General features: G+C 40.9%; 1 protein-coding gene across 1 annotated transcript; it reads right to left on the bottom strand.

Moving 5' to 3' along the window:
* Positions 1–398: 398 nt before the first annotated feature.
* Positions 399–11,950, bottom strand: atxn1l (ataxin 1-like). Its single transcript, XM_032519221.1, is given in 4 exon segments — positions 399–6,225; positions 7,794–8,720; positions 8,722–8,993; positions 11,825–11,950. Coding segments are annotated over 3 exon segments (2,517 nt in total). The 5' UTR covers positions 8,872–8,993; positions 11,825–11,950; the 3' UTR covers positions 399–4,785.
* Positions 11,951–12,977: the final 1,027 nt, after the last annotated feature.

Below are 12,977 nucleotides of genomic sequence, written 5' to 3'. Positions count from 1 at the left end.
ATGCAAAGTCTCCAAGTTAGCTGTAACAATAAAAATACAATATCTTTGTGTCCTTAAAGTACATAGAATTAAAACAGCAAAACAAAAACCGCCCTAAGTAGTTCACAGAGAGGTACAAATATACAGTACAAATCTATTTTATTCAAAAACGGTACAAATAAAAATGCAACAAAATAGAGATATTAATGCTTTGTTAAAGTCAGGTAGGTGTAGGGTAATCTAAGGGGGCACTTTCGGTCAACAACTCTAAGGCTTCTGATAAAGATCAATACATATTGGTACGGCCATAAGATATTAAAACTCACTATACAAAGTTCATACAACCTGGATTATACTTGAGGATTGAATGTTACATTTACATCATTGCATATATTTTGCAGATTTAGGCATTAAAAAAAAAAAATGCTGTTTTTGTGTTTTTTGATTGGGACATAAAAAGCAGTCACCTTGTGCCAAAAAGTACAATATAAAATCTGAAAATACAGATTCTTTAAAACTTTTTAACCATTTCTTGTTTCTCCTGAATTAATTGGACACCAACAACACTAAAATCATCCTAAATTCACCTTTGCAGTTCAATATGGGAGCAAAAAGGAAGTAGTTCACAAAGGGAGTAAAGTTCCCCACTGCCAACATCACAGAACATAATAAACCATTACATTATCACCAATGGAAAGCTATCTGATTAATGCAGCTTGTCTACATTTATTCAAAACAAGATTCTTTTGAGCAGAAACTGTGGGACACAGCACAAGACACCAAACACAATCCATTACTTGTAGGGATAAAAAAAAAAAAAAAAAAAAAAACTACTTATCTTGTGCAACAATAAAAACTACAGATGTGTGCATGTGCGCAAAGAAGAGCTTCCATTTATTTCACTTCCACACATTTATAAAAACTGAAATAAAAAAAAAAAAAGTATGAGTGTAAAGAGTGTATTCAAAATGTAACGGATAAAATGAATAAGGAAAAAAAACACTACACAAACTTGCAGATTTCATGGTTAAACCGTCTGAAAGAGAATTGACCATCACCCTTTGAGAAATATGAATTTCTGCTCATGAGCATGACAATAGTGTCAAAGCTTTGACATTAATGATTCGCTCTTGTACAGCCTGAAAAGGTAACTACTTGGTCGGAACGAGGCAGTCTACCACAGGCATTTTTTTTTTTTTTTTTAATTTCACACGCTGTACAAAGCAGAATTTAAGGCATTATTGACAAGCACCAAAGCTATCTACACAAAAAAGAAAAAAACATCTATCTACAGAAACACACAACTCGTGATTTTGTGTGCTTTACATTTTGAAATTCTTCAATTTACCAACAGGTTTAAGTTCAAAACACTGTAAAGGGCATTTAGTGCAATTACTTACAGCAACAGACTATCAGCGATGTGAATGAGATTCATCTGACATTTTGGTAAAAGAAGTAGAGCTTTTCCTGCTCAACGCACTGCTCAAAGCAGAGGGGAAAAAAACAAAAAGGCTCATGGGCAGCGAAGGATGGTCTTGCTGTGAGAAGTCACAAGTGGCACTGCTTGCACCATTTAAATTCCATCAAATGCAATTTGACCCATAATACAATGTCAAAGTGGCTTGGTCATTGTGCCAAAATAATGCTAGGCAAACGCTTGGAAATTTGAGTGACTGTAATCTCAAATGATTTGGCTCTGACCACGTGGCATCGTGAGAAGACAAGAAAACTTTACTAATCTGAGTCAGCAGTGTGCTATACATAGGGAGATGGGAACAAAAATCCTATAACCAGACATCAGCGTAAAATAACTGCATCAACCCAACCTGCCCTTCTGCTTCAGAGAGCTGCACTTAAGACAACAAAGAGTACAATATTAAGTTTACTGCATAGAAAATGCCAAGACTACGCAAAATCGTTTCAGGTATTATGTATATTGCTTACAGCATGAAAAAGACTCAATGTGGTGAGCTTCTGATGGTAAGATGTATTATTTTCTAAAACTCCAATTGCAAAGCATTTTAAAAGGACAGTTTCACATTTTAGTATCTTATTGTATCTTAATACAATACTAATTCCATATGTACACTGATAAAGTTAAACTCCGCCAAGGAGGAAATGTTCTTGGTTTGGTTCGCAAAAATAAACTACTGGCCTGATTTTTATAAAACTTGGTGGAAGGGTGTAGCTTGAGCCAAGGAAGAACACATTACATTTTGGAGCGGATCTCCATTACTCGATACTTTCATTAATATTGCAAGTCCTTGTGTCCATACTGGCCATTAAGAGATCCCTTTTTAATGTGATTACAGTTCAAGTGATGGGATGGGGGACAAAATGTTTGACATTGGAATAGCATCAGGAAGGAATCTTTAAACAACCAGTATGGACAGGAGGAATGATTACAGCGATCAATAACCGTTTATGGGCATGTGAGAATTGTTTTAAGACAGACTTGAAAAAATGTTAAACCATCCTTTAAAGCTGCTCATAATGACAGTACCAGAGGATGAGACTAGGCCCAATGGGTTGGGCTGTATACTCCGTGACCTAGAGAAGTTAAGAGAGTTGAAGAAGACAGACAGACACACAACAGTATCTGGGGCTGATGGACAGAACCAGCACATTAGTCAGACACTAAAATTGAAAACAATGTGACTGACCATCCTTTCTGAGCACATCCAATGAAAGGAAATATAACAGGTAATGCATGAAATATTCATAAGTGATCAAATGTTTTGTCAAAAAATCTGCCAGGAAAAGAATTTAACTGGTGCCATGTGATTTACACATTTCAATGGGAATGTCTGCTTAAGGAATGTAGTCTGATTATAAACCTCTGAATGATGTGTGGTCTAATTGCACTTATTTTCAATTTCACCCTTTTGATTTCTTTTTTTCAATAACCAGGATGAAAATCTGTTAGGACAAAACTGCAGCATTCATCTTGGCTAATTTGTAAACAGGGTTAAGAATGCAAGTCAGATTTGTTTCTCTCTCTCTCTCTCTCATCACAAAACACCAACAACAACACTTCAAACATATTCCCTTCATAAAAAAACACATCTACTGTACTGTGATTCAGTCAGTGTGAAATCAATAACATGTTCTATGTGCAACACAAGACAATCAAAAGATCCACTGGATAAAGTATATCCTAGTACAAAAGCATAGGATTGTATACGGTAAAACAAAAGAAAGAAGATGACTTGATAATGATCACAACGGAATTAGAGTCAAGCCTTTCTTGGAGATGCACTTGAGTAAAAGATAAAATATCATCAGTGTGATGGAGAATCAAAGAGAAACGGTTTAATTTACATCTATTTCTTGAGAAATGTATCATGCATTGCTTGTGTAGAAATACTGAAGAATTAATGAAATAAACACCAAAATAGTGCATCACCTTTAAAGGTCAGGGTCAAAAGAGGGTCAGATCTCATACCTCAGAGATATAAAAACAGCCGACGACGAGAGACTCCTGGGGGAGAGCAGTACAGCCGCATGCTGTAAAAACAACTATTGCTTTAATTTAATGAATGAGCGGAAAGAAACAAGGACAAAGAGAACACCTGGTCACTGACTCACTCGCATGCAGGCTCTCTCTCTACAAGAAAAACAACAAGGCCATTCCACTCCTCTGGGGGTTTAGGCTAAATAGGCCTGCAGCCGCTGATGTGGCAGGGTAATATCTCATTCCCACAGGAAGCTTTGATGATGACGACCAGCCAGAGCCTCTCCGTTGATTAAATCATTTAAAATTGCATTAAAAGTCACCAGTCTGGTCGGGAAAGCTTTGAGGTATAGCGAGGAGGAGGAGGTGTCGCTCAGGATGAAGTGAGTGAAGGAGAAAAAATTAAACACTAAGTGATATTCCCACGGATGATACTGGAATGCAATGTCTCTAGTTATCATAGAGAACAAAGCATTATTCCAACCATGTATGCAAACACACTCCCACACATGTTAGGGCCCTCACCCTAAACCAAAGGGCATGAGCCATTTTTTTGAGTGAAAACTGATTGCTGAACAGACACACTGATTGATTTATCACTATTTTGATTGTTGAAGTGGGACGCGCCACACCTGGCCTGAGAGAGGATCCTATTCTTTGCAGACCGGCCTCCTGAAAAGGAAGGAGGGGAGAGAGTATCCCTGCTGACAGCCGAAGACTCCTGCCAGAGAAGCATAATGTAACATACGCCGACAGTTAGCACCAACAGTGCCAACGTCACCGCAGGAGCCACCGATGTCAGCAACTCCACTCTTTTTTTGGGTAAATGCTTTTGAAGGAAACAGGATCTTAGGAATGGAGGAGATAAAAGACCACTGTCAGGGATCTTTTAAATACATCAGAACCTGCAGAGTTTGTAGCTTCACTGTGCTACGAACACATTATCTGTAATCATTGGTCTTCAATGAGATGGTTTGGTCAAAAAGGAAGCAAGAGTGTTCTGAATGTGATGGTAACCTCCAAGCATAGGTATGAGGAAGTGGCGACAAAGGAGGAAGGGAGGAAGAGAAATGCAGTGTGCAAGGACTATTGTAGGCATTTCATCCGCTACATACTTTCTACTCAGCTGTTCCTGTCAGACCTCAGCTGGTTGTGAAACCAAAGGCTTGTATTCTTTGGCTGAGTGACAACCAAACCAAAACTGCTCACCAGATAGACTAAGTATATTTTAGGTGTGCAAAATCTCATACATTCTGAGGCTACATTCACACTCTTTTTTCCCCTCTTTCTCTCCTTGTCAGAATCATTCTTACTCGTGGCAGTCTATTCTATACTTGCTACCAAATGTGATGCTACTTCCCTGCATTAGAGCGCCCCTCAATGGACAGTTTGACCTCTTGGGTGATGAAGGAGGGCCTTGTGTGAATGGAGGTGCTTAATTGAGGGTGTGGCCCTTCGTCTCCCTTCATACTGTATCTTTGGAGGCCAGGTGAGGACCAGCGCCTCTGAGAAGCACCTAGCGCAGCCTGCATTGCTCCCATCCCTGCCCCTGCAAAAGCAGAGCCCTCCGTGTGCAAGTGGTAACTGCTCTGGCTTCTTGGATGCTCTGCTGAGGTCCTACTTTGTCTGATGGGTGTCTCAGGGTGCCCAACAACCCCAAAATGTGTGGCTTCTTCCTTATCGACCGCATCTTTTTCCCCATCCCTCTGTCTCTCTCTGTGGATGCGGTCTAGCCTGAAATGAGACTGAGGCCGTGACTGCTGAGGGGCAGGGGGCCCCATGAGCTGGTGACCAGGTCCTGGTGTAGCATTGGTTTTGCTCAAAGTCCTGGACATGTTCTGCTGTTGTTGTTGTTGCTGCTGCTGGGAATGATGGTGCTGTGGTTGTTTCTGCTGCTGTGGCTGAAGCTGCTGCTGTAGGGTGATGGACACACACACATCTCCTACTTGCAGATGATGGCAGGCCAAGCCGTAGAGCTGGGCTGTGCGCTCAGGGCTGCAGGACGACCAGCCCTGCCCAAACACAAAAAAGGGGTGCTCCGGGGGCACATCAATGGTCACTTTGCTCTGCTGCTCCCCCACAGTGAAGTGAAGCGACACAAGGCCTGGTCTTTGCTGGCTGGCACGGATGTCCACCACCATGCTGGAGTCAATCTTAAGCCCGCCACTCACCTCAGCGCTCCGCACAAAGTCCTGAGTCTGCAGATCCTCCACACGCTTCAGTTCCCCAGTGGCCAGCTGGATAATGGCTCCCTTCATGAAATGTGACGGGTTTGAGGGAGCCGAGGCAGGAGCGAGGCTTGAAGCTAAGGCCTGTGTCACATCTGCTGTAGGCTGGAGAGGAAGCTGCTGGGGGAGCTGCTGCTGAGCTGTGGTCAACTCCACTCTTTCAAGGAGGCACACTCTGGCTGAAGAGTCAGAGGCTTTAAAGCTTGGGTTAGGGGAGGCCATGGTGGTAGAGGCATGGCTTGCTGAGGCATCATTAGCCTGTCCTGGGTAGTGTTGCTGTGGTGGTTGGAGCTGATGCTGCACGTGATACTCCAAAGGAATAAGAACTGGTTGCCCATTGGCAAGCATGACGGCATGGCCTGGTTGTCCTGTTTGCTGCTGGAGACCGGACATTCTGGGATCATTGTAACTCACAGTCTGGGCCGTGTATGCAGTCCGGCCGGACTCTTCATGGATATCTCTGGTTCTATGGGCCCCCTGAGAGAGGTTCAAGGGAGCAAAGGACACCTCTTTCCGCACTCCACCTTGGCTAGAGGAAGCCAAACGACCAACCACATGCTGCACCTGGAAGTTGATTAAAGGAATTAAGGGTTAATCAGAAAACTTTCAATTTTGCTGAAACACACAAAATGTATAAATGGCTTGTGACACGTTCCAAAAAGACATCCACGTTTTCCCACAGCAGCAGCCTGAATTACAGCATGCAAGTATGAAATATCTGTGTAGCTCAGTAACTACATTTTAAACATCTAATCCTTTGAGTCTCAAACACACTCTAACGCACAATTTCTAATGATGCATGACAGGCCTCAACATTGCTCTTCAGCAGCTTTTCTAACAAAAAGGAAGATTTGCTTTTTAAAGAAGGGAGACAACAGAATTTTGACTTTCCAAATAGGTGGCCATATATAAACCATATAGAGGCCATTTATAACATGTTGACGTCCTATTTTTTTAGCAAAAAGCTAAAATGCAGTCATTCTGGGTTTCCTTATTTTAAAACATTTTCCTTAGATCACAAGAGAGACTACAGCTATTCGCAATGGCCTTTATTTGGTATTGTTAGCATGTCTCCCTATTTGGTTGATAGAAATAAGTACTTTGCCGTTAATCATGCCAGCCAGCACAAACCAGGACCAAAACAATTTTACTTATTTAGGAATCAACATTCTTCATTTCCTTTACACCATCACAAAAGAAGTACTGAGGGTTTCACTGAGCATCAGCACGTAACCGCAGATAACAGCTTTGGCACAAAGTGGCAATTGTGGCTGTGAGTGATGCCCAATTACCTACTGACCCACAGCACACACTAAAAGGAAGGAAGCTAAGTCTAAAATGAACATGTAAAATGTAGTCTTACAAATACTGCCACAGCCACTGAAATTTCTAAAAACAAACTCAGATTATTACAACACAAATAAAGTTACTTGTTAGTGTTATTTGTCATTGTGTTGAAGTTATTCTGTCTCTATAATGCTATAAAGATATTTTACTGGGCGCCTGTATAGCGCAGTTGGTAGAGTGGGCGCCAATATATAGAGGTTAACTCCTTGACACAGCGGGTCCAGGTTAGACTCCAACCTGCGTCCCTTTGCTGCATGTCATTCCCCCTCTCTCCCTTACATGTCTTTAGCTGTCCTATCAAAATAAAGGCCTAAAATGCCCAAAAAATAATCTTGAGGATTTAAATATTGCCCTTTAGTAATGCTGCTGCTTCCAATGTTGAAAAATTATGATTTTCTTTGGATCTATTGATACTTCTTCCCTTATCTGGAGTATTTTCATTTTAATTGTGCACACTTGAAAAATGTTTAATAAAGTAAACAAGGGGTATAAATGAACAAGTAATCAGGTTTTTCCATCTCAGATTTCAACATTGTTCACAAAGCATGCGCTGCAATATGCAACAATATTATACACATTCCATTATCAAAAAGGAGCAGGGAGAAGGATCTATATTCTCTGCCCTAGTGTATTTACAAGCGTTAATTGGGTTGTTTTTAATCTCTTACCGAGAAAAAGGGTTTTGCACTTACATGTTTCTATCACCCGTTTTCGGCTAAAAATTAGTATTTGGTAATAGAGATTACCTGGAGTCAAAAGTCAAATTAGGAAGCCATGTGTCTTACCTCTAGGTCGCTGTCTGGAGTGCTGCGCTGGCCAGGTGAGCTCCTCTCTTCCAGCCTTCGGTTCAGCAGGCCTCTGTCTTGGCTATACTCCTGGGCTGCACAGTTGGATGCTACCTGTAGCAGACGTGTATTTCTGGCAGTGTAGGCTGAATCAAGTACAACCTCCCTAGTTCCCTGCTCTTTATCGCCTCCATTCATCTCTGGTTCATTCTCCTGATGAGCACTGTGTGGGTCTCTGGAGGCAGCCCTGGCGCCCTGAGGGTGATAGAAGACAGACAACCCTCGAGAGCTGAGCTCTGTTGCGGGCATGACTCCTAGTGTACCAAGGTGCTGCTGGGCAGCTTGCTCTGAAGGCAGCATCAGCGGGACACCGCTGGATACTGCAACTTTGGCAAAGGTATGAGCAGCTACCTGGGCCTGAGGAGGTGGGGAAACAACACCTTCCTGTATGACCGATGGATATGGAACAAGGTGGGAAACTGCATGGGGCTGAGGAATGGTGCCTGAGGGAGAGATTAATGATCCAGGGACAAAGCCAGGGGTTAGAGCGTAAGGTACCGCTGCATAAGGGGAACTAACAAATTGGAGAGAGGAATGAGGGATCTGGGCATACCCAAGAGGAGGATAGGAAAGGCCTGGATGCTGCAGGAGAGGAGAGTGTACAGTGTAGGCGGGAGAGATGTGGCTTAATACTGGGTGAAGACTAGTAGGCGAGTAGGTAACAGATGGAAGAGCCACTTTGTAGAGCATACCATACTGGTCAACTGGCACTGCAGGTATGCTATCAGAATTATCCACTCCATAATGAAGCCCTGGCTGAGCGCGCAGCCACTCTCCAGATGAGGTCCCGCCCTGAGTGTCACTGTTGGCTGCAGAGTTGTGGGTGGACACCACTTCATCTTCTCCAATACCAACACACACTACTGCAACCAGCACTACTGCCGCCACTGCCACCACCACCACCTCCTCCAGCAGCCCCAATTCCTACTGTCCCTCCAGCTCCACTGCTGTTACTAACTAGGAGGTCCCTCTTCTTAGGAGGCAGGCTCTCCTGGTTCCGCTCCTGAGCTTGTTTCATTGCAATCCTCTGACCAAGCAAGTGGCTTTACTGTACGGCACAGGAACTGAAACTTGCAAGCCAGTCAGCCCGCACAGGAACCAGTTGTGAAATCACCTGGCTGACCTCGTCTGCCAATTCTCCTGGAACAAAGAAAAAAAAGCAAAAGGATCTATAAGCACAATTCAATTTTTTTTTTATCCCAAGCTTGGATATTTTCCCATCACAATGGCGCTAAAATTATGAATATACATGTCAAGTTAGATGAAAATGAAAAAATGACACTATCAATATTTTCAGGATGGAAAGCATTAATGCTATACTGTGTGACTATTTAATATTTATTGACGAAGAATGTTAGAACAGGTTTCTTTGAAAAATAAACCACTAGACGGGTCCTAATACAAACCTCACTTGCCCGAGATATAAGATACTTAGAACGATCCTCATTTTGTCCGGGTCCCTTTACAGAACATACTTGAACACTGAACTGTTCTGCTTTTTAGCTGTTTGATAATTTGACTGATGGCTCCCCGACAGAGGTTCAAGGGAGCAAGAAGTTTATGAGGCCAAGTGTGGAAAGTCTGACTACATGCACTTTAGCACACGCAATGTCATTACTGCCACCTCTCAAACTGAAAGAATTCCATTAAACAGTTATGACAATATGTGATTTATTGCTTTTGGATTGTTTTCCGTATAGTTACATTGAATAATATATTGTGGAAAAATTCTTGCAGCATAACAAATATTGCTGAATGTCCTGTGCAGTGATCCAATAGTAATCAAGGGCGGCATTTTAACATAGTATCATAGGAGTCGCCCATCATACTTGTGATCGGTACCCACCATCCACATACCTTTACATCCAGTTTCTTTTTATTTCGGAGGTTGGAAAAACCTTATTTCATACTGACAGTATCATAATTATTTATTAGTTTGACCAACTCTAATTTTTTACGCTGTATAATATTTACATAATGTTTTACTTATCTACTACTTTTACCATCAAATTTAAAAATGTTTTAGATTTCATCCAATTCAGACATAGACCTATTTGATACAAAGTCTAGGATTTAAAAAGTGATGTGAGTTTGAACAAGTCTTAAATTGGAGAGCATGAGTTTAAATGACATATCCACCAGAGGATTAAACACCATGGGCTTTTCCAGCATGCTTCACAAGACATCTGAATTATCAAAAATGTACAATGGCGAGAAGCGCAGGTCTGCTTTCCCTTATGCAATGTAAAAAGCTAAGATGTGGTTCATCATGAAATTCTAGTAAAAAATGTACAACCAAGAAAGTAGTAGTAGGGAACTGCCTATTAGTTACACTGAACTCACACACACTGCAATAGCACCCTACACCATCTAGCAAAATCATGTCTGACCGCTGACACCATTACTTCTTGGTTTTGCATAATATTAATTCTATTCCAACATGAAAATGAAAAACATGCTGCAGTACAACTGTGACTGATCCACTAAGTCCTGTCAACCTTCTTTCTTTTTTAATGACAAAATGTTAAGGTTGTGGTGTAAAGCCCCACTTCATTCAACAGAGGTAAACAGAAAAACATAGATTAATCTTAAGGTAATTCATTGGACACGTTTCAAAATCAGGTTTGCCTATTTATTATAAATTAAACTAAGAACATCTGGTGTGTTTCTATCTTGTTTTCATCAGTCAAGTAATGCAATAACTCTAGAAGCAACTGGAGCCGGTAATGCAGCATGTTTTGCTGCATTACTGGCTCCAGTTCCTTCCATTACTGGACATTTTATCCTTTTATTTTGTGTCAGCAAAATTTTTATTTTGTTATATTTGCTATTTTGTATCTTAAATTCAGGGTTATACATCATTGTTTCCATCCATAATTGGACATCTACATGCCTGCTCCTAACAACATCTCATTGTACAGTACAGTCCAAATTAAAGTATCTCGTATCTCTCTCTGGTTTTTAAAGCACTTAATGGCTTAGGGCCAAAATGCATTTCTGATCTTCTACATTATGAACCACCCAGACCTCTCAGGTCGTCTGGTAATGTTTTCTGTCCCGAGTCACATCTAAACATGGAGAAGCAGCGTTCAGTTTTCATGCACCACATATCTGAAACAAAGTCCCCAAAATCTGCAGATCCGCTGCAACTCTGTTCTTTTAAATCCAGACTGAGGATCTGTATGACGCAGCCATTTCTTTTAAATCAGCTGTTTATTTCTTGCACTGCAACTTTGTTCTTGTATTTTATAACTGTCTTACTCTATGTAGCTTGTTTTTATTTTCTATTCTATTGTTTTTAATGGTCACTTAATGTTTTATCTAAAGCACTTTAAACTACCCTGTTGCGGAAATATGCTATAAAAGTAAACTTGCCTTGACTCTCTCGTATCTTGTCATCAGATTGTAATCAGACCATGATACAGACTCGAGTGGGTTCCTGGTTTCACTAAGCACGGTTGTCCAGAAAAGTCAGTAAAGCTGCTTCCTGAAACAAACCCCTCAACAGCACTAGATAAGAACCATCTGCTTTATAAATGTTGTTTTAAGTCGCCGTTTTCTTCCAGTTGACACTACACTTCAGAGTAACCCATATACTGTAAAATGTGTTGAAAAAGTGTTTACCGTTAGCTAGCTAGATAGCTTAATGGCTGACTTGGCTAAAGTTAGCTCGCAACTAGAAGTCATAATTTTCCCGTTACACAGGTAAGGGATAGCATGACACTTCGCAGATTAACACTAAACCTATATGGTAAGTTCAAATGACAGACGGTTTATGGGGCAGTTTAATTATCACTATAATTTATCACTGGGCACCAGCCCAGAGGTTCCGGCTAGTTAGCCACACGGCTAACACAGTTAGCTAGCTACATGAACTGACACAAGTCCTGCTTTACTCCCATCTGCTTACAAACACCTTGGAAATGCGAAAGAATGCGACTATCAAAGATAGCTCTGCCTTGTGGACTTACCTCCAAATGTCATCGCGAACAGGCGTTTCTTAATTTAAAAAAAAAAGTTGATATGCGGAGGGACAATTGAAGAAATCAAGGCTAAGGAGTCGAGCCCATTTCGAAGGCCAGCAGAGGCGCTCACCAATGACGTCACCACGTTTATTCAATTTCCTGTTTTTTCATACATACATGTTTTTTTTCTTGCATGATGCACTAATGTCTAGCTCGTACCCGTTCGCTTAATACATCCATGCACGTACCATGGATGTATGATAAGAACGGAACGTACACCAAGATGTAAATCAGAAAAATAAGGTTACTCTTTACATTTTTTTTTACATAAAATAGAAGCATTACATGTAAAGCTGATGCTTTTATCCAAAGCGACTTACAATTGCAATGTATCAGAGGTTGTACACCTTTGGAGCAACTAGGGGTTAAGTGTCTTGCTCAGGGACACATTGCTTGATGCATTGCAGTGGCAATTGAATCCAGGTCTCCCACAGGCAGGTGTCTTATCCACTGCGTCATCACCATTTTAACAAACAAATCTTTCCCAATTTACACCAAACAACGGTAGTAAAACAAAATTATAAAAAGTATGGAGTTGGTGTAAATGCATAAAATGTACATTCAGAAATGTTGTACAATAGGGGAAGCTGGAGCAGTGTGCACTAAAGGGATTATATAACATGGTTTTATACATCTGCATCTTTAGCCTTCTTCTGTAAAGTTGCTTGAAAAAAACAAAACAAAAATGTAATTTCAGAAAACATCCTGGGTATCTTTTTAATTACGATAAAATCTTATCACTCGTTGACTTTAATTCGGTCTGACATCTTTAGTTGCAGTAAAAAGCTGACTACAGACATGACAGGTCATCTTAGCCACACAAAACATTGGCTGAATTAATGTAGGGACTGGTCAGGGTCTATTCAAGGCCTTTGGGGGGCCCTAAGCAGAACAGTAGGCCCTTTTCACAGCAGTAGTTTTTACATGTGAATAGCAGGAAAAGGGCGTTACACATTTAGGTGCTCCCCATCTTATCAGCAATTAGTACCTCTTAAGCAAAAAAAAAAAAAAAAAAAAAAAAAAAAGTTACATTGAGGTTAAGTTTTGTTTTATTTAATGTTTATTAAATAAGATTTGGTTACATTAACATCCTACATAA

This window comes from Etheostoma spectabile, chromosome 1, assembly GCF_008692095.1.
Source record: "Etheostoma spectabile isolate EspeVRDwgs_2016 chromosome 1, UIUC_Espe_1.0, whole genome shotgun sequence".
NCBI lineage: Eukaryota > Metazoa > Chordata > Actinopteri > Perciformes > Percidae > Etheostoma > Etheostoma spectabile.
Note: the sequence above shows the minus strand (reverse complement) of the source record. Positions and strands in the feature narration are given on the sequence as shown.